Genomic DNA, 27578 nt, shown 5'->3' with positions numbered 1-27578 from the left:
AAAAGTAGAAATACGGCAAGTTAGTCAAATTGTGCCTAGAACGGTGTGTATAGAGAGCTGATCCTGCCTAGAGGGGAGGATCCCTGAAGGTGTCCTGTGGTCCTTCTCAGCTCTGTTTTCCATGACGCTGTGCTGCATCACATTAGAAAATGTAAGGATGTTTTTCAGCTGAGCTGGGTATGGCAACTTTGGACATGCTATCTTCACATCTGTTAACATCGGACATGCATACTGCTAAAGGAGAGTTCTTCAGCTACCCATCAGCACTCGATGAATTCTACTATATTAAAGTCCCATCGGTGGCTATCAAGCCGTATTTGTTACAATCTATTGCATAAACAATTTTCCGATTTTAAATTGTGTAGCTTTAATTTTTTTTCCAGAGGAGAGACTCCCCAGAGATTTCACATACAGAGATTACAGTACTGAACACACACATTTTGTATATGTTAGTACAGATAGATATAAAATAATCATAGGACTCCCAGATGTCCAAAAACATCAGGCAAAAAAAAAAAAAAAAACACTGCACAAATCTTGACCTACTTACAAACCATTAAAAGTACACTTTGAAACATTAAAAAGAGACTGCTGATCCCCTCCTTGAAGATATTCAAAGCCAACTTGACCAAGTCTCGGATAACCTACCTACTCTAGGTGACCCTGCTTGAGCAGGGGAGTTGGACCAGATGATCTCGAGAGGTCCCTTCCAACCTCAACCGTTCTGTGATTCTGTGATAACAGAATATAATCAACAAGACGCCTCAGCATCAAGTTCAATGAAAGATGAAATCAACATCTTGCTTTCATATGGATCAATGATCAACAGAATCACTATTGCAAAAAACAACGAACACGAGCAGTGATCACTACAGGAAGAATGAGTCAGTAGTTACTGTTCATTGTTAAGTTTTCTTTTATAATTTACCTGATTTCTCTATATAAGAATTATTTAACATTACCCAACACTCACACAAAAACCAGCTGTTGCACATCCTTCAGGAATTTCCCACTTGCTTAAGAACCTCTTCTACAGGCGTATGAGAAAAAAAGAGCAGATAACGAACAGTATAATGCTGCCGTGAAGAGGTATTTGCACTTGGGAGCAAACAGGTCTCTGTACAGACAACCAGGGGAATTACCGCAATGGGGCAGGGGGAGGGGGAATATATCTAAGTACGGCTCAAGTCATTTGCAGTTTTGACCTCAACAACAGCCCATTACACAAAGTTAGCTGCGTTTTATGCGGTAAATACTTCCTTTTATTTGTTTTAAATATGTTACCTAGTAAGTTAAAACGATGGGCAATACAAATGAAATTAAGGGATACTAAATCTTCATTCACCACTTCACTCATCCATTCTTTAAATGCATCTTAGACATCTCTGTCGTATCTTCACCTCAGTCACTCCTCCTCCTCCTGAACAGTGCACGCAGCCCCTGCTTGCATGACCGCCGTCAGAAGTATCGCCTCTGGCTAGCTGCAGTCTCAGACCCAGTACGACCCACCGCTCACGCGCAGTCCGGTCCTTCAGGTTTCCTTCGCAGCAATAAGCACTAGAGACACCGTGCGCTCTGAAGCACCAGGACGCAGCACCTCCAGAAGAAACCATTACAGAACCATCTCAGGCTTATCTAACTCCCTTAAACACAGGGACCCACATTTAACTCTACACGAGAGAATTTCTCCAGCTGCCAAATACTGCGACCAGTAGATTCTTCTCCACTCTAACAGGGGTAAGGACTTGGGGTTGCACATATTCTTTGGTTAATACACAAACCAGTTGTCTCAGTGGCTGCAAGCATACTCAAAAATGAGCAGTTCCATGAGCAAACAAAACCTCTGAAGCGTGATCTTCTGGAGATTTCTCTGTCTTTTAATCTGCAGTAACTGCAACTACCCGCACGTTCTCTGCATCTCCCCACAGAGCCTTCAGATCCCTCCCACATACTTGAATTCTCTCCTCCCTAAATGTCATCATCTTTCCTTAATATCAACTACCGTACGGGCAAGAGGTGACACGCATGCACTGACTCATTAGTATGTAAGTGGTAAATGACCAAAAAAGACTAAGTAACTGCAGAGTTCACAATACACCTCTTCCTTCAGTGAGTACGCTAATTTTAATGTCTTTTCTGAGCCACCGATTTTCATGAAAGCTGCAGGAAACTTCTTATTCGCAAAATCTTGTTCTCACTAATGTGACTAAATAAGACAATAGGATGAAAAGTTAGAGAAGATGAGCAGTAACAAAAACCTCGTTTCCTTGTGAAAGCAGGCTAAAAGCATCTCAGAGGCTGCAATTTGTCAATTTAATCCTAAAACAGAGTTGCCCCTAAACAGCTGGAGCTACCTTTTGAGTGAATACGAAGATCAGAATTAGATCACTAATTAAAAGATTTCCCCATGAGAGAGAGAGTTCTTTCATTTTAATTGGGGTCACTGGTGCCATCTTAAACTTTACTGAAAATTCACTTCCAGAAAGGAAAAATGCAGTGATGGTTTAAGGACAGCATAAAGTTGTTGGACACGTTTTCACCTACCTTACCTATAATTAAAATGTTAAAAGAATATAGTTATGATATCGCGCTCGCGCTCTCTCTCGCTCTCTCTCTCTCCAGTCAGGTCTTTTAATCCAAACAAAATGTGTGCTCATAACCCTTCCCCAAAAGAAAAAGGCCAAAATAATAAATGCAACTACAAAGCTCTCAACTGAACAGAGAAACACCTTTTAACAAAGCAAAAAGCTTGGTCTTTCGCAATTAAGCATGCAGACTATGGCAAGTGTCCCCTCTGTTCTTTGCAGGTTCTAGCTGCAGACTCACCACAAGGACGGAACAAGCAGTGTGGATGGGTGTTTCAGCAAGGACTTCTATGACCTAAGGTTTGTGAGACCTTCACAGTCTCTGCCAAGGCATACAAATGCTTCTGGAGAAGAGGTGATTAAAACCAACCTTCAAAACTATCTCAATCTTATCCTCAACAGAGTATTAGTACTATTAAATAAATTAATGTAAGATCAATAGAAAGACAAATGGTGGAAATGTGTGGCTTACCAGGCAACTCATTAAACTCAATTCAACCTATCTGCGTGAAGACTGATCAACTACCACTGCATTCTGGTCTATAATAAAGACATTAGATCGTTTCATTGCAGAATTCTGACTTAAATTTACTTATAAAAGAGAAAAGCTTCATGTGCATCAACCTAAACTAAAGGTAGACTACCCAAAATAACCATTTGCGGTATGGTATTACAATCCATTCTACTTTTATACTAGTATCCTCCGCCGAATGGAGACCTCCTGAGGTCCCTTCCAACCTGCACTATCCTACGATACTGTGATCCAAAACAGCCTAGAGAACTTCTCCTAGCCTCTGTCAGAGCCTATGTTTTGACATAAGCTGCAGTTAGCTTTCCGGTCCTTTGATGGACACCGGCAGCCACTTAGCTCTAGGGCCGCTGTTTCAGGTCGCTGGCAGGGGAGACCCTTACAGCTTGCTCAGTTGTGTGTCTACCCATGCAAAGCCTTTGCTCTTAAGGTCTGTGCTGACAGGGAAGTATCACCGATTTATTATAATACACAATTTCCTTGCATTTTATACATCATTTTCTGCGAAACTTTATGGAAAGGGAGTATGCCATGGCATTCTGCACTCTGACTCCTGAGATCAGAGCGCTGCATATGCTGAGAAAACAAGTGTAATATGAAGATTAAATGTAAGAGCCATAAAAGGCTTAAATTTGAGCCTCCTACATTCTTTCAAATAGTATCTACAGCAGCTGTTCCACAACCAAAGACAGAGAGTTAAAACATAATTACAGTGTATTATGCATGGACTGGGCGGCGGGGGGGGATCAGACCTTTTAACCTTGAAGAACAGGGGGACAACAACTCAACAAACAGTAGCTGACTCGCCAAGAAATACTCCCAAAATATGTTCTCCAAGGGCTTCAAAGTCTTTATTGAAAGTTTAATTCCACGAAACTTTAACACTAATATAAGTTTCAAGCATAGCAGCGGTAAACCTTGCAACTGTATTATATAACTTGGGGTCACTCTAATATTTCATTTTGTCCATATGTAAAACAGGTATAACTACTATTTTGCTGTCAGCTGTAGAGACCTAATCACACAGACAAATATTTTTCATAAAGCAACAGTTGCACACAAAATGCACAGTATGCTCGTTAAAGTCTAAAAGAAAATGCACCTTCAATTCTCAGAAAAAATACGTATGTAAAATGTTGACTATGTTATGTTCGGAACGGTGATTTTTTTCCATCTTTGACCCTAAGACGGTCATGAGTCATTTGTGAAAAGCAGTAGGCTAACAGGAAGAAAAGAACAAATACAATAACTACGGGGATTTTCTTACTTTCTTTTATGAATTACATACGCATGACCTTGCTGTGGACTGCGTTGGAACTGAATCAGTATAAATTTCACGATCGCTTACTGGGTCTCAGCTGCTTCCGGCAAGCCCAGAGCAATGGTGCTGTAGCGGTTCTCGATTCCATCAGAGGCAGGACTCGTGAGTTATTCCACCTTTTCCAGGCCCGGGCTCGATCCCCGCTCGGTGGCACGTGGCCGGTTTCCCACACGGCCGTTCTGCCGTTACAGCTGTCGCAGAATGACTTTGTCTGACGACTCACTGGCAACGGCAGCACCAAGGGTCCCATCTCTGTTCCTCACACTGCAGAGGTTTCTGCTTCTTCCTGGGTTCAGTTTAATGTTTAGCTCCAATGTAAAGAGCTTGCCATGAAAAACAGCACTCTTGCGCCACACGTTAACAGATTATACCTCCTTAAAATGTGCAAGGCAAAACTTTGCAAGTTTGGGATGGGACACTCTGAGGGGCGGGTTCCTGGGATTCACCCTGACTTTTCTCACTATGGTAAAAAATTGCTTTTCTGTTCAAACGGTGAGGAAAACATGGAGCAGCTCTCTAGGCTTGGGGAGTAAGCAGGGGAAGCGGGAAGCTGGGAGCAGAAGAGGCACCAGCCTGCCAAATTTGCACTAGGGTCTGTCCACTCACTACATCTGAAAAGGAAAACATATAGCCATTTCCATCCCCCTCATCTCTGGACTCGTACAGAGACATCTCTGCTGAAAAATGGCCTTCATTCATTCCGACCGACATGCACGTCTCGAGACCTCCAAAATGGATCTGAGATGTCATTTCATAAAGCAAACTAAAAAGGCACATCAGAACTTACGAAATTTTGTATTGAACATGCCAGCATGGACAAAGACAAACCCAGAAACAAAACTCAGTTACAGACTGAAGAAAAAGTGATAAAACCGTTCCACATCTTTGCCCCAGCAGTGCTGGGCTCTGCAAATCCAAGCTTTTCTCCCTGCCACTGAGCAGTATTTCCTGACATGTAAAAGGCTGGCTGCCTGCGACCCCCTGGGTCCCGGGCGCTGGGCAGGGACAGAGAACTGAAGAGCCAGACAATCGGACTATCAGTATTATTAGCAGCCCTTGGTGCAGACCGTAAGAGAAGAGGATCTAGGCTTACCTCCAGCAGTTGTCGCAGCAGAAAGGAATGCGCAACCAGGCCGCGAAGCGAGAGCTAACTTGGCGCCCCTGCTAGCTTCCAGGCGGGCGGCAAACACATGGGACAACGAAAGCATTTCTTACCGCCGAGCTACTGAGCCCGGGATGTCCAGGAGTTGGACTGCACAAATAATTACAGGAAGAAGCCTGCTTTTCCAGAGAATGCTATTATTTGCCATATCCTTTCAAAAGCATTTTGATCCAGGTAAACTCTGCATACGAAACCAATTACCACCGGCCACTTCAATTAGCCAGAATGAACTTTTACTATTTCATATGAAAAATTCCACATTTATCTACTTCTTCAAATTTCCTGTATCCAACCATTAGCAGCATAAGTAATGGAAGAAAGATTTCTCATTAAACATCAGAAGTATCATCTTCCCCCTGTCTTTCTAACAGACACAACTGCCTTTTTCGCTAGGAAGCTTGTGACAACTGCAGACTCCCCTAAATGCCACTGAGACACGACTCCTATTCCAAAGAGCTCACAAAATAAGATTAAACTTGACAGAAGGGGTGAACAGAGAAACACCGGGAGAGAGAAAAGGGAAGGAAGCTGGGACGGGAAGGAGGCTGGGATAACTTCAGAGAGCGTGCGCAGGCCCTGGGGCAGGACCGCAGAGCTTCCCCGATCAGCTTCAGGAGCTATTCTAGCTGGCTAATTCCTTGCAGGCGGCAGGACAAACTGGATCTTAAGAAGGGAGCTGGAGAGGAATACTATGACAAACTCCATTCTGATGAGCAGGGTGAAGGAGTACATGCAGGCAAAGAGAAATATGGGAATTGGTGTCAAGGAAGCGGAGTGCAAAGCGTGAGAGGTCGCAATGGGAGACGCAATGGGAAACACTACTTAGACATTCATACTTAAACGTTCGATAAAGAGGGAGCCAACGCAAGAGCTCATAACAGGAAAATGTCACAATCTGATCGACAAGCTAAACAATACAGTTCTAGCACCTGTATTTCTAAGGAACAGGAAGGGATAATACACACACATAAAACCATAACCAAGACAAATGATGCAAAGGGCTTGGACATTTGTCTGAACTGACAGAAAAATAAGTGGTTTCGAGACAGATTAGTAATTACAGAAGCCAGTGATTTGGAAGTCTTCTAGAAAAAAATTATTACTCGTACAGAGGTAATAGCCATACAACGAAATGAACTGACAATAAAACCAAAGAACCAAGACTTTGAACACGATAATACTGCTAGCATATGTACAGAAAGCTATCACCTAGCCTACACAGAGGGCAAGATTTGCTCCAAGCGTCATAAAAAGTGCTACTTAATGCTCAACCCTAGCAACATGAGGCTTATCAATTTAATAATGGCTGAGCTGGATGTATCAAGTGAACTGATTTACCTCAGGCTACTCTGCGAGTCAGTGGGAGAGCCGGAGTTAAAGCTCCAAAGCAACGCCAAGCAAAGAACTGCCAAAAGGCAAAATATTTAATTTTAGGAAATGCAATTAGAAGCTTTTTATTTGTTTTAACTACTCAACAAAGTAGAATTTAGACAGTGGGAAGGGCACTGCAACAAGAGAACAGACAAATGAATCCACCCAGCAAGGAGCACATCATTGACTCCCCATTAATATTGTTCTGTGCTTTAGGCTACTGTGCCATCTCTCTGGAGACAGTAACCTTCCCAAAAAACAACAGGGGCCTCGTCATGGTTAGATTTGCCCAATAAACTGAACTGCTGCATTCACTTAGGCAGGAAATTTAACCTCCCTGGACCTCAGTCTCTTTATCTGAGAACTGGGAATAACGCATGCTAGAGAAGGGTTTGTGAAGGATTTGTGACTGTACAGAGTTTTCAACAGACAGCACTATGTAGGTGCTAGTATTTTAAAATGTGCCATAAGTTTGCCACACACATCAGAACGAGAGGAGAGAGGAAGAAAAAAATCAAGCCTGTTGGTTCAGAAACAGCAGGTCACATTTTTGTCATTTCTTAAGAACGAACACACACGCATCCAGATTATATCAGGTTCTACCACTGGCCATTTTTCCCGAGCCTAAAAATATGTATCTACATTTTCATTCAGTCAAATGCCACAAGATACACAGCGCGTACTTCCAGGGCTTAGGAGAGCACCACCACAATGGCTGGCAGAAAGTCTCACCATTCATCTGCTGAATGGGCACAGACTGGACACCACGACAATCAACAGCAGCCATCTCGGCAGCTCCTGGTTCATTTCCTTCCACAGCCAAGAATTCAGGCTATTCAACAGCCCTTGCTCCTAGTACAGTCCAGTCTCCAGTCGTATGACGTGGACTTGGCACAAGATCTATGTTTCAACCATTCGGGAAACTCACGTAGCTCCAGAGACATACATTGTCCACCTGAGTCTAGTGGAAAGGCTAGGACATGCAACATATCGCTATCCTGCCAGTGCTTTTGCTATGGATTGAGGAATCAGGAAAACTGAGATCTTTTGACTGTCAGCAGATCATTTCACCAGTCTTTGTTTTCATTTCCAATATTTTGCTTTTCTTATTCAGATTCCAATCTCTTTACCTGACAGAATTCCCTACCCTGAAGAGAGCCTAGCAAATGAGCATCAAATGCAATTGAGGCCACATTACAAATAATAAAGAGCTTTCTCTTTTAGAGTAGTCACTATTTCTATTGACCCTTACGTAAGAAAACAGTTTCCTTTGTCAAGAACTTTATTTCTCTTCAATGAGGTCATTAGCTAAAATCTCAAAGGCCAAGACAACACAGATTCGTTCCTTTTTCTGTAATATGCAAAAACATACTGTAACTTTTCCAGCTGGATTGATCAAAGAATGTAATAAATACTATAAACTATAATGTGAAGGGACAACAGCCAGTAAATTTGTTCAACGACATTACAAAGGGAGGCTTGATCAGAGTCAGACGTGCTTCCCACCTCCAGGATTAAAAGAAAGGAATGAGGCGATAACAACAGTCACTCATGTAAACAGATCTACTGGTGTCTTTCAGTGTTAGAACAAACTGCTATAGCTTGTGTGTAAAAAGATTAAGCGGATAGAAATCCATCACAGAGGAAAAAAAAAAATCACACACACTAAACCTGGATCAAGACGGAAGGAACATTGCTTTCTTTGCTAGACAAAGAGAAAGGCAGCCAACAAAAAGACTTCGAACAGCTGAATTTCAGGCTCCACTTTCAATCTGCCATTACCCATAACAGAACAGTCCTCCTAGGCCCTCTCCAGAGGCAGAATACTATGTGAGAGAAGAACATAAAAGTCGTTATACACTAACCTCATCACTCTCTTCCACATCCACATTGCCATTGGCATCATCGTCCATCTGCTTGTGTATGTTGCGGACAGCTTCAAAGCTGAGCTGCTCATCTTCATCATGACACAAGGGCTTATCAATTCGGCAGAACTCTGCTTTGGGAGAAAACACTAACGTTAGGCAGCCTGCACCAAAAGAAATTCCATCTCGTTTTCTCACTAAGCATCTTACGTTTGAAAAACTGCTTACTGAACACTTGAGAAAGTATCTCAGTGTTTTCAGTCATGGTAGGATGAAGTGTAACTGCCAGATTCCCATGAAATTTCTAATTCTAACAAGGCAGGATCGATCAACGGCCTAGTCAAGGCTATTCTTCTTTGAGCCAAGTTCTTCAGCATTTCCACCTCCACCGACCTCCTGTTCTGTAACAAAAGGAAGTGCTCAGTGTGCAGGTATTAGAGCTAAGGCATTCTCCATCCAGGGTCAGGGACATGTCTCCTCAATACGGTGCCTATCATGTTCTCCTGGGAGGGAGGAAAACGGGAAGACTGTAGGATTACGCTTTGTCTCCTGTTTCACGAGCTTCATTTCTCATTTGGGTATTGTTAGTATTGGCACAGCATCTAGGTAGGACGTTTTGGGAGAAAAGAGTTGTATGTTTATATAAATACGTCAGTTAAAAAGAGTTAGCCTTCTTCCTAATTATGAAATAGATTGTCTTGTTTTTGTCTATTTTTCTACATTTCAAAACTAACACTTTAAATTTTTCTGCATGCCTGAGTTCATCTAAACACCAAACTCCGCTCACCCACTCCTTCTACGGTACCGCTGCACGTCAAGGGGCGACTCGCCACCACAGCTCTGCAAACTGACAACGCAGGAAAAACATCTCCCAAAGGTAAATGTCTTTTTATGACATGCATTAAGAAAAGCTCTTGTTTCACAGATACTACATCAGAACTATCCAGTGGTAACTGTTCTGAGACCACTGTGAAACGAGTTTTACAGCTTTTCCTACAGTTCTCATTAAAAGGGTCTCACTCAAAAAAACAAGAATAATTCAGACAGAACACCTAAGAATTTCAGCAGGAAAGTCTAAATTGCTTAAGAGCTCAAATCCCATTCTAACTCTAAGATGATCCTTTCAACACAGAACAAGCTTATTCATGGGAAAAGCAGAGGGATTTTCTACTGCTGCTATACACGCTGTCTCCGTCTTTGTGAAAACACACTCACTCACCTTACTAACCAAAAACAATAATCCAACTATTTGAATTTATTCACCTATCTGTTAAGTCTGCACACAATTAGCCATTAGTTAGATCCACTATCTGTCTGAAAGATTTTGAACACTAACTTCACATACATTTTTAAAAATTATTTTAGTTTTATTTTAGCAGATCCCATACCATCCCTACAGGGGATAAAAAATCTAAAAGAAGGAAAAAAGTATATTAAATAGAGGTTCTGACAGAATACATTTTACCTACCTTATTTAAAAATCCACTCAATCAATTTGCTTGTGGAAGGAAGGATTTACCCGACCAGGCCAGTACGCTAGTAGCATCTATCTCATCTACAACCATAGAGCTTCCCATAAAGAAAATAGTGGTGTTAGCTGACATCATGCACTTTTCCAGATTTTAGCATGGAACCCCATTCCTCAATCACTATGGATTGGTTAAAGGAAAAAAAAATACACACACACACAAAAAAAATCTAAGCTAAACTACTTACACAAACATACACCTAACTGTACTGTATACAGCTGGTCAGGCACAGGTTTTGCTCCTGCAAGTAGTGCGTTACTACAGGAAAACATGTTGCCACTGCAGAAGGGAAACGAGGAACAAGGACAGTGAATGTGCTTGCCTGTTGCCAGACCAAAGCAGATCAACAAATAAGAATGCCGTTTCACCACTAAGTCATCGGCATTTGAAGTGACCATACAAGACCAGATGATCAGGCCAAGCTACACCGAGTGGATATTTGCAATTTACAGTAAAGCCATCTGCCAAAGTTTCTTAACTTAGTGCACCTTCAGCCATAAACCTTACCCGTTTACAAATATCTGTAAGACCTCAGTAAAAAACTAGAGATAGAACACCATATAAACGCAAAGCAGATTTCCTTGTGGATATAGCTTTAACTAGTGATCTTCTATGCCTTGGCTTATGTCCCTGCACTAAAGGGCAGGAGCAGTAGGAGAGATCTTCAGTGCAGCAGCTACCTAAACCAGAAACCTCCCACGCTCTGAGCCTAGCTCCAAGCGAGCGGCACAGGCAGCAGGACACGATCACACAGCCCTTTGGTGTCCGCACCTCCTGCGTGGCCTGGCTCCCTCTGCACCCTGGGTTCATCGGCTTTTCAGGCACTGGCACGGTCATGGTGTCGTGCACAGAAGCACTGCAGGGGACCTTCCTGCCTCCCAGTCACTGGGACAACAGCTAGAGCTGGGGCGTTTCCATTTATGTCAAATGCAAAGCGGTTACTTGCTGAAAGAGCAGTTGCAGAAACATTCTCCCCCTGAACAGCTCCTGCCTGGTCTCCTCTCCACAGTCCAACGCGCACAGAAGAGGAGCGTGTCCTGGGGGACGGGAGGTGCTGAGACTGGGAGGAGCGGCTGACACCCCGGAGGGCTGGGCTGCCATTCAGAGGGACCTCTGCAAACCAGCTGGGCGAGTATGACATACCCCTAATCAGGAGGCTGAATAAAACGTTGTCATTTTTCTTTTGGGTTACATAGGACAAGGATCAGGACTTTAATTTTAACCTTATCTACAGCAGATTTAATTACGTACTTCAAATTCATACTCTACCTAACAAAGTCTCTCAAAAACACTTAGATCAGGATTCTGCAGCAACACTTTCAAAATGCCAGCGTATTACTCAAATCATGTATTATACTTGTGCATTATATTCAAAGGTATTCTACTTGTATCCATTATTTCTCATGCCTGAAAATGAATATTTAACTTTTTTTCTTTACATACACACACGTTTTCAAGATCTTAAATAGTCTGACACTAGTATGTTTCAAATACTCAACTAATTTCATAAGCCAATGCATAATATAGCCATAAACTATAAAATGAAAGTCCCATTGTTTTTCTAATAAAGCGCACTTCTCAAAGTTTCACCTTCACCGAGGATCATCATACGCATTACATTCAGGAGACCTTAACAGATGATCACCGTTCAGTGCTCCACACAAGAGTGATATCCTCAAGACACTTGCTAAAGCACCACCCCAACATTTATTTGTAAATTAGGTAAACAACTTCACCTGAGGCACGCAAGCTAAAAACTGCCATCATTAAATATGCAAACCTATCTACACTTTGCAGGCATCAACGATTAAGTATGGATAATTGTTTCTCCTCCTGCTACCCTCCTACCCTAAATGTGTGCGCTCCCTGAGACAGGAAATCCAGACTACTGATCACTTCTCAGGAAAGACCGAAATTATAGATCAAAAATCTCAAAAACTAGAATTGCCCTAAAATTCCAGATCTGGTCTATCCTTTAAAGTTTTGTAAGGAGGATAAAATAAGTCTAACCTACAACACTAAGGTAAAAATTGCTAGAGCAGCTTGTAAACCCTCTAACGTAGGTACATTTAACTAAATCGGCACAATCATCTTAATTTCTGTATATGGCTTTAGTACAAGGACCTTGATCATACACATTAACAGATCAGAACAAGACCTGTTCTTACCAAAAAAGTTCTTTTCTTGAAGCAATACGATCAGGAAACCATTCCAATGGGGACTTCAGCTTGCTCACGATACGGGAGCAGATGCCGCTCGCTGGCAGGGTGGGAATACCTGCCCACAGCCTCTGCTCCGCATAGCTGCCACAGGTTTGGTAATTCCACCCTACTTTACTCAAGTATATATTATGCGAATTATGCTTTAAAGAAAAAGCACAACAAATACTCACACTACTAAGCACAGAGCATTAGACACCTGCTTCTTTCAGATAACCCAGATAGCACTCTTCTCTAAACTGGGCTTAGACTAAGAATTGCTTTGATAAGATCCACAGACACATGGATATTCATGAAGGGACAGTACATGTTTCTGTTACAAAAGCAGTTTTTCACGAACAGGCTCTCTAGTATGGAAAACAGATCATCCCTTTAAGGGACACTCAAAGGAAAATAGATTATAAGGCACGTCTTCTCCCAGCATTAAATCATGTGATTAATCTACTGCTGTAAAATAGCATCAACTAGAAATCACACGATACACGCACACGCGCATCAGGTATTATTGACCAAGTAGATAATACCACCACAGCAGCTCTTACCTGTTTTTGTCCCAACATTGAAAATAGCTTTGCAGAGTGCATATCGATACTTTAATAAAAGGAAGGCTATTTCTTAAATTTGCTTGGAAAACAAGTATTATGACATGTCTGAAAAAAACACGCAATAGCAAATCTCACCAGAAGAAACTCCCACCTGCGTAAAATTGGCTGACCAACAGTAACAGGAATTCTGCATCAATCCACAAGTAAAGTCGTTAGAGAAAAGGTTCAAGTGAGGTCTTTCTCTCACAGACAGAATAAAGTTCCATCACCTCACAGGGATATAACCACTACAAACAGAATAAGACGGTATTAACACAAATATTAATTATGACAGTCATAAGAAGCCACACTTCAGAAGTGGCCAGCTGGTGGCTCTTAAGCCAGCTGGCGCTCCCAGCCAGTTAGAGGAGGTTGCACGGCACAGCCACCCGACGCGAGCCGCGGAGGGCCGCGCTGGCACGCCGGCTGCAAGGGAAGCTGCCTTCCAGGCGGTGTGAGGCAGGCAAACAGCAGAAGTGCAAAAACTACCATCACCAGGAATGCAATACTACCCTCTGTCCAGGGTCCTCAGGATCATTAGCACCACCTCCTGTGAGGTGCTCTCAGATCTCCCTCGTCCTTGACTTTGAGGAACACATTAAGTAACATACACGAGGCACCCACACAATAACTTAATATATGACCGAGCCTGACTATCTGGCCACTCAGGGTTTGGGGTTGTGTTTTCTTTGATAGCTTCTTTTTAGGATGCTGTGATCAGTGAAAAACTGTTTCTGTATCAGGCCACTTCCATGAATGTGAAAATCAAGACCAGGTCTAAAACTGGCATAATTTGGGCTGAATTTATAGATTTGCTTTTATTATTTATAAAAAGAAAGAAAAATATGGGCACAGTCTCCTCCTTTTACCATGTACAGCTGTAAATGAACAGTGGAAAACATAAAATGGTTCAGCTTCGAAAAAATGAGGCCCACTGTGCATCCCTGCATCAGGACACTTGAAGAGGCCACAGCCTGCCTTACTGTTATTCCCAAATGCAAAGATTCAACCACCAGCCTACCAAATTAACTTACAATTGACAGACATTTTCTCTCTCTCTCATCCAAATTACCTCGCAGACCTTTGGGCGTCCATTCATCCTTTGCTAATTTATATGAAAAAATGGTATTTTATCCGGAACTGACCAAGCCATATTCCTTCAAATTTGCCTCAGAAAACACCACACTCATCAGATGTTCATAAGAATTAGCATCATTCCGTTGATGATGAAAGCAATGATTCCTCACTTCTTCAATAAATCAATGCGTTCCAGTCACTGGACACCAAGCTCTCACGCCACATCAGCTCCCAACACTGAACCAGAATCTGAACAAGACCTTTCCTTTTAGGTCTAGCATAACAAATACTCTGCTTAGCACACTAGTCAGTAGGCTCCATCTAAAATTTTGATTCTCTGTATTAATTAAGTGAAGAAGAAGAAAATAAGCACTGGGATGCTGCCCTCTCTTACTGTGTGATAAGGTGACTTACAGAGGGGATAACTGAGATTGACTCGTGCATTCCTGGAGAAGCAATCCTAGCATCATGTACAGATTCAGTAGGCTTCACAAAGAACTGGAAGCTTATTCTGTACTAACTCTTGCCTGCATATATGGCCAGGGAATACGTCCAGGAACCCTACAAGATGGTAATCAGAAGCAATTAGTGAGCCAGGAAAGTTCTTCCTTCCTCCTTGTTCAGCCAGGCTATTCTCTCTTTCATGCTGCTCAAGGCCAGCTGCAGGAGGAAGCAAGTGAAGATAACAGTCGCCCGAAGGCACGAAGCCTGCAGTAGGACCTGGGGAAAATGTCCAATACAACAACACACAGCAACCCAAAGCAGTATACAGGTGACAACAATAGGGTAGGCAGGGTGTGAGCAAGAGCAGTTGTGAAGGCTAACTCCATGTGTCCCTGCCTGGGTGGGGCAGGACAGCTCCATTCTTTCATTCCTGTCTTCTGAGGCAGCCTGGGGACCCATGGAGGACTCCAGATTTTCAACTTACTTCACAGTAATCAGGGTGAACTAATTTTTCATCTAGGGTAATTTGGTTGTTTTTAACTGGAAAGGGAGAGGAAGTTGTCAGGGTCTTTACATAGGTTACTGGATGGGTTTACTGTGTCCAGTGCTGGGCTCCCCCAGCGGAGAGACGTGGAGCTCCTGGAGCGAGTCCAGCGGAGGGCTACACAGATGATGAGGGGACTGGAGCATCTCTCATACGATGAGAAGCTGAGAGAGCTGGACTGTTCAGCCTGGAGAAGAGAAGACTGAGAGGGGATCTCATCAATGTATACAAATATCTGGAGGGAGGGTGTCCAGAGGATGGGGCCAGACTCTTCTCTGAGGTGCCCAGCAATAGGACAAGAGGCAATGGGCACAAACTGCAACACAGGAAGGTCCATCTGAACATGAGGAAAAACTTATTTCCTAGGAGGGTGACAGAGCACTGGAACAGGTTGCCCAGAGAGCGGTTGCGGAGTCTCCTTCCTTGGAGATACTCAAAACCTACCTGGACGCGATCCTGGGCAACGTGCTCTAGGTGACCCTGCTGGAGCAGGGGAGCTTGGACTAGATGATCTCCAGAGGTTCCTCCCAACCTTGGCCGTTCTGTGTAATTCTGTGATGCCCTAACATTGATCTACATAGTAGACTTGGTTTTCTTCTCCTAACCTGTAAGAATTTGTTCCTTCCGCCCTTTCTCTGTAGTTACAGCAAAATTAGCTCAGCTCTTTGGACTGTGTCTTTTCTACAATAATCACACAGAGCTCAATGAAAGGGAGCAAGAAAATGGGATAGTTATTGCATTTATATTGCCGTTGGAATTTACTTCAGAAGGAAAACGTAAGCAAGCAAAACGTCTCCCAAAATATTACATGATCATCTTGCTCTGAGCCTATGCTTATTATTATAGCAATTAATGTAGCAACACTGTAGCAAAGTTCAAAGTATAAGAAGGAAACATGATTTTATTTTAAAAGGAAAGTGGTTTTATGCATATTAACTTTCTCATAACCACATAACAACTCTTAAGTGCCAAACCATGTCTGTCCAAGTGGTCTGTCCAGGATTTAGGCAACAAGACACATGTGTTAAAGGGATCTCACCCAGATTTCTTGCAGTCACAGGGAGGACAAAGTGCAGATATTTGTAATGAATTTCAAGAATGAAGCATGACTGAAAATATTTCCCTGACAAAACACCAGAAAGAACAATACAGAAATGGTTACAAGAACGGCATGCGAGGATAACCAAGTACACAACGAACAGCCATCAAATTGGGAAACGCTGAGGAACGTTTGTTCACATAAAGGCCAGAAAAAGCCTGTGCTCCCGCAAGGTCACAGCGCAGGTGACCGATCGGCAAGTGGCCCCACGCTGATAGTGGTGGTCACAGGGCTTCGGCACACAGCAGGGGCCGCTCCTCTTCCTGTTATCTCAACAGGAAGACAAACTGCTGCTGGAAAAATGCCCAAAATGAAGAAACAAAGGGCAAGGGGCAGCAACCTTGCCTAAAATTTACTGAAGATTAAGCAAGATTCTGAGGCCAAAAGTTCACACCACAATAACCAATGCCTTCTAACGGGTGTAAGAGATCTGTCCAAAAACCACTTCATCCCTTCGGTTCCTCTTGACGGGTGATAACGTAATGAGGACCTCATGGCTGGCATCCCTTCTCCTCCCTGGCACGCACAAGCAATCTGGTCAGGCCACTCAGACACACACCTGTGTGCATGGGAGTAAGACCTTAAGTGAGTGAAAGCCTTGAGATGAGCCCAAAATTGTTTTTGTTCCACTAAGTAACACCTTCCTCTTGCATAACCTCTAGCTCTAACTTTTGTTGCATCAGCTTTCTGCAAAGAGAGGATTCCTCCCTAGTCACCATCACATGCTGTTAACTGGCAGACTCCCCCGCCATGGGTGTGCCCTCCCCCCCAGGAGCTGACAGGCAGCTTCAGTCCCCCTCCGTGACTCATTCAGACTCTTTTGTCTTTACACCTGGGCATCTCATGTCTCCAGTCCTGTTCTTTATCTTCACACTATCATCTCTTAACAGCTACAGTCTCCCCTCCACCCCCACACACTTTAAATAAAGAATGTTGCTTCCCCTCCCTTCTCCCCCATCTGGTGCCCTGAGAGAGTATGGATGTACTGTCATCTTGATGGCCGGCTAATCTCGGTACTATCAACCCATGCCATCTTTACAACCCTTCTTCTGCCTTTCCCTCGGGTGCTTCCACACCCATACAGGCCCATTCACTCTGCATTCAGACCACTCTTAACATCTCTGCACTATCTTTCCTTCACAAAAGGTACGTCCTAACCTCTTAAGCAATCTTCTGGGAGTCAAGAGCACGCTGCTCAAAGGCGCTACTGTCACTGTACTGGATACCATGAGCTAGAAAATTGTTAACAGACACCTAAGCCTAAGTGCTGAAGCAGACCAGGCAGAGCTGGTGAGGAATCTATCATGCAAGGGAGCTTGCTTTGGTTTTAAGAACAGATTAGAAAGTTCATGTCATGAAACGTCTAAGGCAAAACGATCACACACTGGACGTGGATGACACTCTCAGTTGCTCTGCAGTCCTGTCTTCTCATGCTGTGCCTGCCCTGGCAAGCTCAGCCCACTTGAATAAGGCTGAAGGCCGGCATGTCTGAGGGTTCAAACTACCACCTGTTCCTCAGCTTGGCAGCGCATGAGAAACACACACACAGTCTGCCCCACCATCTCAGCCAGTAACTTGCAGCTCAGGGGCAATAACTTCTCAAGTAACTCACTCAAACTTGACTGCTTGTGATTATGACAATACACTGAGTGCTCCGAAAACTGCACTTCTAAAGACTTTTAAGCTAGAAAATCTTACAGAGGCCTGCAAAACAGAAGCCTACTACAGAAAGGGAAAACTTTCATGGGTAGCTGTTAACAACATGACCCAGCAACGTGCCTTTGCAGCAAAGAAAGCCAACAGCCTCTGGGCTACATTAGAAAGAGTGTTGCCAGCAGGTCGAGGGAGGTGATCCTTCCCCTCTGCTCAGTCCTGGTGAGGCCATGTCTGGAGTGCTGGGTCCAGTGCTGGGCTCCCCAGTACAGGAGAGACATGGAGCTCCTGGAGCGAGTCCAGCGAAGGGCCACAAAGATGATGAGGGGACTGGAGCATCTCTCATACGATGAGAAGCTGAGAGAGCTGGACTGTTCAGCCTGGAGAAGAGAAGGCTTCATGGGAGACCTTACCAATATGTACAAATATCTGAGGGGAAGGTATAAAGAAGATGGAGCCAGACTCTTCTCAATTCCCAGTGAGAGGGCAAGAGGCACAAACTGCAACACAGGAAGGTCCATCTGAACATGAGGAAAAACTTATTTCCTAGGAGGGTGACAGAGCACTGGAACAGGTTGCCCAGAGAGCGGTTGTGGAGTCTCCTTCCTTGGAGATACTCAAAACCTACCTGGACGCGATCCTGGGCAACGTGCTCTAGGTGACCCTGCTGGAGCAGGGGAGCTTGGACTAGATGATCTCCAGGGGTTCCTCCCAACCTCGATCAATCTGTGATTCTGCAACATCATAGTATTTCTTTTCCAGATCTTTTATTTCTTGTGGGAAATTATCTCTAGCAGGAATTCTTTTTGTTCAATTTCAGGTTCTCTCAATTCTCTTCTATGAAGTTCCATTATCTTTAATAATGTTTGAAAAATTGTGTTAATACTGTTAGACTCAATTGCCCCCAGCAGCACTTAGTATTATAACATGAGCAGCCATCGGGCCAGGATTAGATAGCAGTTTAATTATAAGAATTCCAATTTATATAACTCACTTCATAAATACTAGAATGGTAGCCAGAAAAGAAACTTGTATTTTGGGGGAAAAAATTTTTTTTACATTTTTTTTTTGCTGAAATAATCAAGGACTCCGCTTAACTTTCTTCCATAGCATTCTTCCCATAAAACTGCTTTCTGATAGACAATGCCAAGCACAACTTTATACATTTTAACAAAAACCCATAACAGTTTTTTAAATGAATGTACATAAATATTATCACTCCCACTTGAACAGTAAGAAAAAATGAAAGGGAACTGAGATTTTTTGCAAGGCTGCAGCACAGCAGTGTTACAGAGCAGCACAGTAGACAGCCAGGCAAAACAAACAAACAAAAAAAAAAAAAACAGAATACCATCAGTTTTCCAGCTCTAGTCACCCAACCATGGAGCCTGACAAAGTGACAAGAATGTACATCCATTTCTACTGTCATACAAATACTCAGTTAAAATATTTTTGTTCTACAAGATTTTGTTACATTGCACAGCTGGATATTATTTACTACCAAGAGAACCAGCTCTGTGTAATACTTGTCCACAAAGGCATGTATAAATTCATATAAGACTATTTCCTTTTAAAGGTCAATTTGTCAAACAGAGAACTGGGATTTCAGCACGCTCCCATTTCATTATTCTGGTAAGTCCCTTCCTTTCGAGTTAGTTCTTTTAGAGGTAAAACTCCTTCCTTTAGAGGTATTTAAGTATGGCACAGATATTCTTGCTTTGAAAGGAAGCAAATTGTGATTCTTCTCTTCACATCAAGAAATTACACACAATTCACTGGCATCAAAAATGTGGATTTCAGCCATCTTTCTATCTCCACGAAATCCTAGAAACCCTCACCAGTTATTTTCATAGTAGATTCAGCAGGTGAAAAGATTCCAGCTGAAAAGAGTTTCATCCTGAGAAGATGCAGGACAGCATTCAAACAAGCATCTTGCTCAACACAACTAAATTACGCATGTTCTTCTGCTACTGTATTAAATTATCACCACCTCTAAAGCAGTGAGGTCTTTAACAGATATTTAAATAGAAACTCACTGTTTTTTCACTTCGCCTTTACATGAAGCACTGCGAATTGGTTCTGTGGTACAGAACCCTGTTCCTCATCTGAGCACAGGAATAACCCAGCCTGCTTTGCCTAGTAGAAAACCTTAATTTAGGAAATTACTATCAGCAGGAGGGCAAAGGTTTACTTTTTTCTTTACTTTGCAGTTTTTGATACAAAAAACTGTACGTAACTCAAGACCTTTCATTTTTCTCCAGAAGATGCCCCATATTCCTGAAGAGAAGCAGCAATCATGCTGTGTGTGTTAAAACCACCTGCTTTAGCCTACCCTCCGTTAGCCTGAGCACAGAGTCTTCTCCGAGAGCGCCCTTGCGGCCCTCCTTAAGAAGTCCTCCACGCGGCAGCTTGGAAACGAGCGTACGCACCGACTTCATCCTCAAATTCAACACAGCAGAATAAAGCCTGATCTTACTACCATGGGTGTACATTAGAAGCAAATATTAAGCTACGGAAACCAAATAGGCTAGAACAAACGTAAATGCCATCAGACTATTTGCTCTTCAACGCACTTAAAGAAAGCGGTCATGTGCCTGGGCGCCTCTGCTAGGAGCTGCAACCAGAAAGTTCGGCAAACCACCTAGTAAGGGGGTGCTGAGAAACAGATCGTGCAGAATTCACAGGGCCAAGTTCATCTTCCCTGTCCTGGCGGCACAGCTATTGGCTCCCGACAAATCCCCAGCTCTGAGGACCTATATCAGAAGATACTGCAGGAGGTGAGAGAGATGCAGAACAAAGCCCTCACTGACCAGTCACTCCCCCAGCACAACAACCACTTCCTGCCAGCGGGCAGGAAACATCAGCTTAAGAACAGACACAGGAAGGAATTAAACGGCGCCTTGCAGCAATGTGACATAGCGGTGGAGATGCTAGTGCTCTTTCAATTTAAAAAAAAGTCAAAATGCCCTCCACAAACGGGCCTCTCTCCTTGGCACCAGCCCAGCATTTATTTACTACAGTTGATTCCCTCACCACTGACTGCAATTAGGCTTTTCCATCTGATTTCAGATGAGCAAAGTTTCATCATGTTTTTTCTGAACTCACTCATTCTTCCCAGTAGCCAGCAAAAAAGCTTTTTATTTCCCTAATTTCTTAGCTGTTGCTTCCATCCAATCTCTCCTGGCACAAACGTTCTGCTGTCCTAATCCGCCTCTTCAAATGTCTTGCTCTCTCCAGCCTATTCTCTCCCTTAAAGAAAATAAATAAACCAACCACCCCTGCCCCCCAAAATGCAAACCAAAACCTCCACCCCTCCCTGTTCTGGAGAGGGAGGGAAAAAGCACACAACACTAGTTCATATGAATGGGGAAAACCTTGCATGGCAACCAAGTATCTACATATTTGTTTGCCTACTAAAGGCCAAAATTAGCAGTGTATCTGGGACAATGGATTGGAAAAGGAAACATGATCAAGATCCGAGTTTACTGCTATAAATTGTATATTCTGTCTAAAGGCAGCAAGGACCAAAGAAGTCCTGCTGTGGACTATCGGCTGTGACTAGCAGCATTTTGAGAGCGAGGAGAGAACGAACCTCCTTTGATTTTGCCAGCTGGTATCACCACCGTAGCATGCGAGTGCCTAGGAGGTCTTAAACAATACCACAGGAGAACAATACTTGGGGGGGGGGGGGAGGGGGGCGCATTTAAATAGTTCATATTACTAGAACATATACTAAACACATTGTCAAGAATGATCGTATGGCAGCCTAACACTAGCATCCTGCGGTTAAAGCCCACTGTACTGTTTCCTCCTAAGAAATAGTTCAGCATAAGACAACTTACCAACAGCAAGTAAGCCTTCAACTTGTAATGGTAATTGTTGAACAACTGGAAAAAAAAAAGAGTTTGGGAAACAAGAAGATCAAATATGTCTAAATAGTTTATTTGAAAATTGCTGTTTAGCAAAGAGCTTTAATGGGTAACCGAACTGGCAGCATAGCACTCTAATCAGTTCATAAAATGTTTGATTTTATGGATTCTGTATCCACCCATGGACTCCATTTTCATCTGGGGACTTCTTAGCAGTTGTAGAGGCAAAAGACAGCAAAGAAAACTGCTGCAAGGTGGGATCTTGAAGGGCTGTTGGAAAAAGGATCATCGACGCTTCAGAGAATGATCCAAATCCCCAAAACTCTAGAATGAAAGCAAGACAGGGAAATGCCTACAGGTGTGTGAAGATCTTTATGCTTTCTGTGCTAAACAAGGGAAAGATTTACTTCACATTATGAAGGGCCACCAAGATAGTTGAGGATTGGAGCAATGCCCCATGAGGCTGAGGGAACTGGGCTTCTTCAGCCAGGAGAAGAACAGGCTTCAGGAGGACTCAACAGCAGCCTTCCCCTACCTACGAGCTTATTAAGGAGATGGAGCCAGGCTCTTCACAACGGTGCGTGGCCAGAGGATGAGAGACATCTCTGAAATAAAACTTAAATCTCTGCTCATACTGCATATAAGGAGAAACTTTTTCACAACAAGCATTGCAATAGGGGCACAGAGGGTGCAGTCTGCATCCTTGGCTTTCAACACCTGACTGGATAAAGCCTGGAGCAAGCTCGTATGACCCCAGAGCTATCCCTGCTTTGAGCAGAAGGTTGGACTAGAGACCACTCGAGGTCCCTTCTGACCTGAATCTTCTTGCAATTCATTGCTTATCTGAAAAAGAACCTATGGTAACTTCTTCAACCAACCTCGATCCATGTTCCTGAAGAAGTATAAACTATAAGCAAGTATTCCCACAAGAGCGAACCTTTAGAGGAGGGAAAGATTGCTAGGCTCCCACGACTTGCTTTTGGCATTTTATTAAAAATAGACCAATGGACCATGTGATGTCAAGTAATAGATTCAGCGGCAAAAGACAGAATCTGCACTCATCAGCTAACGCAATGCCTGAACTCTGCTAAGTGTCAAGGAACTTGAAATCGCATGAGTCAAGCATGGGCTCAGGCCCAGCTCCCTCACTAACAAACATCAGTTTGCATTTATTCCCTGGGAACGTATGTCTTTGAAAGACTACATCCATTCAAGCTCTCTTCCTCCCCTTGCTCACTGAAGGCCCAAACGATCAGAATCCAGTCCTTACCACATGTGAGTAACAAACGGCTCTGTTTGGAGGAACCTCAAACATTTGCACACAATACAAGCCAACTCTCAACTCATTCACCGCTTCCGAAGAGTTCTCTTAAAACTCCCGAGCTTCCTTCGTGAATTCTTTCATTCTCTGGACTCGCAGAGATCTCTCTGCAGGACACTAGCAGTGCAGAGAGCACAGCTCCACAATCACTGTTCGGAAACAAGATTTAATCAAGGAGGTGATCAACTGTTTTCTCTGAGAGCTGCAAATTATAAAAGGAAAAATATTACTTCTTTTGGGGGAGGGGGGTGTTAAACTCTGCTTTATATAATGAAGATGATTTTTTTTAAACTTGCATTCTTTTCATATTAGCTTTATTTCCCCCTCATCTTCTAACACAATTTCTAATTTAAATTGTTTGGTAACTCTCAGGAGTCTAAAGTCAGCGCAAAATTAAAAACAACGTATCACCGTATGCAGATTTTTCTGGTATAGACGCAAGATATGCATTTCACTATCAAAAAAAAGAACTGGATTCCTAAAATATTTTCAGCGTTACATGTGTGTTTGCAATTAAATGTAAGGTGTAAATTCTCAAGGATTACAAGCATTCATTCAGAGAATGTGTAAAATGTGTTTTTTAAAAAAAACTCTTAAAAAGATCTACACAATACTCATAGCAAAACACAATTACGAACGCGCTTCTTAGTATCCAGACTTGGGCTGTGGAGTAACTAATATGAGAAGAATATCACTACCTTACATTTTCTGCACAGCAATATTTCTCCATTTGCATGCTATGCAGAGTTTTATATACCACATTAAGGTCTAAGTAAACACCATAAACCTGGATTCTCTCTCCTGCCCGCTTTTCTGAAGGCAGCAACCAGCAGATCCAGTTCATATTTTCAGGTAAAATTGACCTTGTTCACTTTAAATTTGGTTTTGGGATACTTATTTTACACATAACAGATTTTATTAATTTGTAGATACTCGTATTTTTCTTTTCAGTATGAATATGTTCTGGAATTTTCTCAGATTTTTCAAGAGCAACTCTCCATCAGCTCTGTGAAGGGGGCGCTTTCTTAACCCCCTTGCAGGGCTCCCTGTAATGCCACCCTCCTTCCTTTGCAAGGCTTTCCAGAGCTTTTAACAGGCAATTCTCACCGCCCGCCCGCGATGGGGAACGGTCAACACTCCCCCCCTTCCCTATGCCTTACTGAGATACCAGGAAGAGCAAATCTCCTAGATCTCCTAATCACATGCTATATCAGCTGCGCAGCCCAGAGAAGAAAGATGAACATTTGATTTACTGATCATATGTTCTATCTCCTTTTTTTCCCAGACCACAGAGGTCCACCCCTTTCTACGCCAGATGCAATTTCTGTGCCAGTTAAAACTACTTCCACCTTGCAGGCAGCGCAGACACAGCCACACAGGGACACGGGACCATGAACTGCCACACGAGGAGCACTCAGCTGCCGGGCTTTAGATGCTGCTCCTTAACAACTACTCTTTTCCAAAGTCTCTCCTTTTCATAGTGGAAAAGGAGCAAAGCAGATGAAACATCTGAGCAAAGCGCTGCCCACGGCCATTGGCCAACTCATCCTGAGCTTGACAAATGGATGGAGGAACACAGAAACGTTTCCCCAATATTGCTGCTCATTCCTGACTCTTCTCACTTGGAAACACGTTACACTTCAACTGTCCTGGAACAACAACTGCATTTCATGGTTCCGGGAAGCAATATAAACAGAGGACAAGCAAGAGGCACACCGACTGACACCCAGCTGGCAGCTGCAGTGGTGGGTTAGATATTGAGCTTGCTTGCAACAGGTTGACGTTTGCTCCTCAGCCTCTGTGGCAGAGTAGTTATGCATTAACCTCTTAGCAAACATTCTGTCTTTGTAACGAACCTCTGACACGTCTGCATTTACCTATACAGGGATTAGGAAAAAAGGTAAGTCTGATTGGGGATTTCAAGACAACTTTGTATTTTACCAGTACTTAACTTTCACTTCTTGCGGTATAAGGAAAGCTCAAGTAACAGTGGGTGTATTCTGATGCTCTTTCCTTCTACATCCTCCCTTATTAACTGATGCTCTTAGTTCTCCCTTCTTAGTAGCAACCCCTGGTGTGCACAGATCCCAAGCATGTTATCACAACTGGCCATAATTTTAGAAATGTGGCCTGAAAGTTGAGAAACAAAATCCACTTTTCTTCTGGTTGAAAAATCTCTGGCTTTATACTCTTGTACTTGCATCATGTACGGAGAGGCTACAGGCTTCTCTGTAGCCTCATATAATTGTCATTGAATTAGGCAGTACTCAGAAGTACTGTCTAACGTACATAAAACATTTTAGTGATATATATTCCTAGTAGGATAGATATCTCAAATGCCTATCAGTACATTGGTAACAACACTACTTTCATAGGTTAGAGAAACTTGCTTCTCAGCAACAATGAGAGCAACAAGATACGAGCTATTTCAAATGCAGTGATGAGGCATTCCACACTTTCAAAAAGCAAAACCATGAAACGGAGTTGGAGTCCGAAAGCTGACAGAACTTCACCGACTTCGGTGGAATTGAGGAGTTAACCCTTAATACTCCTTGTTTTGTAAAACCTTTCATTCACGTAAGATTATGTTTCAGGAATGACATGCAGAAATCAACTATACCTACCATTAAAATACAGTGACTTCCCACAGTAAGGTAGCAGTTGAAGAGCACACAAGGAGAGGAAGAAAGGGCACATACTATATTCAGAGGGAATTCAATAGGTTGACTGGAATCACTGAAGCTGGGTGTTCTCCAGGACCCCAAGATCAACATTCCTACTCCGTAAAGATACAAGGAAATCATTACATGACCAAAACCAGTTTACAGATACTTTGAAAGAGAGAAACTAAGTTAGAAGTGGGAAGAAATCAACGTCAGTCTCAAAACCTGTAAGAGACATGAGTCAACTGCTTCAGTCAGCCACAGCCCACGGTATGCTGTTCTGAATGCTGGCTGCTGTGCATGCTGATGCAAAACTAATAATTATTTTTAAAAAGTAAAAGAAAAATTACTAAAAGTCAGGAAACCACATAATGGAAGTTGATGAGTCACTCTTGCCTGAAAAAATTAAGATGCCAAAGAAAGTAGAAAAGAAAAATTAAAGAAAAAAACACAATCTTTCTGCCTTTCCAACTAATCTTCCTTGAATCATGCAAGTTGTTGCTGTAGCAGTGTTTTTCCAAAACCAGGGACTTCTAGTGCTCAGTTATTGGGATATCTGTAAGTGATATACACTGTAAAAAGATGTCAGGAGTAAGAAGAGCCCAAGATGCCTAAGACCAGAATAGAACAGCCATTTACCTCAGGCTTCGTCAAAGCTGCCCCCAAAGCAGTGCATTATACAATGAAGATGTCAATAAAATTACAACATCACTGAATCACAGAATGATTTAGTTTGGAAGGGACCTCTGGAGGTCATCCAGTCCACCTTCTGCCCAAAGCAGGTCTACTCAGATCAGGTTACTCAAGAACCTGTTCAGCTGAGTCTAGAATACCTCCAAGGACAGAGATCCCTCAGCCTCTCTGGGCCCCTCCAGTATCTGACCACACTCGTGCTGAATTTCTTTTCCCTACATCTAATCAGAAGTTCCCAGGTTTCAGTTTGTGTCCATTGCCTCTCATCCTACTTCGGTGCACCACCGAGAAGAGTTTGCCTCCACCTCCTCCGCATCCTCCGCTCAGGTCGTTGCAGACAGCAGAAAGTCTCCTCTTGGCCTTCTCTTCTCCAGGCTGAACAAGCCCAATTCCCTAGCCCCAACCATCTTGGGGAACTGTCTCCAGCACGTCCACGTCTTCGTGTCAGGGAGCCCCAAGCTGGACACAGCACTCCACAGCCGGCATTTTCCCCAACAGCTACTACACGGCTACTTGTGTGCTGCAAAAGGTATTTTCACTTACGCATTTTTTGGAAAAAATTACTACTACCTACAAACTGTTACTCTACTGCAAAGTAGAGTGTCACTTTAAACTTACTTATATTTTCATTGCCCCCTAATAACAATCTCTCCCTTTAATGTGTATTGCCTCTCTTTTCTGATCCCTCCTCCCTAAAGCAAATGTTTCAGGCCCACAGGACATCCAGTAAAGAGCATCAGGGAGGTGTCAAGAGACAGGAGCTGCGATAGGCGATCGCCCACCTCATGGAGGACTGAGCATATTCCAGTGGCAAGCCTGCTTTGAACACTAATTTCTTCCAGAGTAAATTTTTTCTTCCCTCACTCACACTCCTAACTCAATTCTTTTGTTCTCCTTCAAACAGACCATTTGAGGGCCGATAGCTCTCTCCTGTATTACGTCACCCCCACGCTAACACAATCTGACTGATTACATCAGTTGACTTCAAAGCAGAAAAATGCATATACAAGTAAACCAGGTCTACAGTGCATGACTGCTTCAAAGTTACCT

General features: G+C 43.0%; 1 protein-coding gene across 31 annotated transcripts in view; it reads right to left on the bottom strand.

Moving 5' to 3' along the window:
* The window catches only part of STIM1 (stromal interaction molecule 1), a 113728-nt gene that overhangs the window by 57994 nt on the left and 28156 nt on the right, over positions 1-27578 (bottom strand). For 15 of the 31 annotated variants that reach the window (XM_068930930.1, XM_068930906.1, XM_068930924.1 and 12 more), the window contains one exon: positions 8834-8967. The exons of 3 other annotated variants lie outside the window; for them this stretch is intronic. In XM_068930930.1, the coding sequence (XP_068787031.1) occupies positions 8834-8967 (134 nt within the window). Of the gene's footprint in view, positions 1-8833; positions 8968-9061; positions 9114-21824; positions 21870-27578 lie in introns of those variants that run through there. 13 more of the 31 variants (XM_068930933.1, XM_068930915.1, XM_068930923.1 and 10 more) reach the window with 4 other exon arrangements.

The sequence above is a fragment of the Struthio camelus genome, chromosome 1 (assembly GCF_040807025.1).
Source record: "Struthio camelus isolate bStrCam1 chromosome 1, bStrCam1.hap1, whole genome shotgun sequence".
Lineage (NCBI taxonomy): Eukaryota > Metazoa > Chordata > Aves > Struthioniformes > Struthionidae > Struthio > Struthio camelus.
The sequence above is the reverse complement of the archived record's forward strand: the minus strand, read 5'-3'. Positions and strand labels throughout refer to the sequence as shown.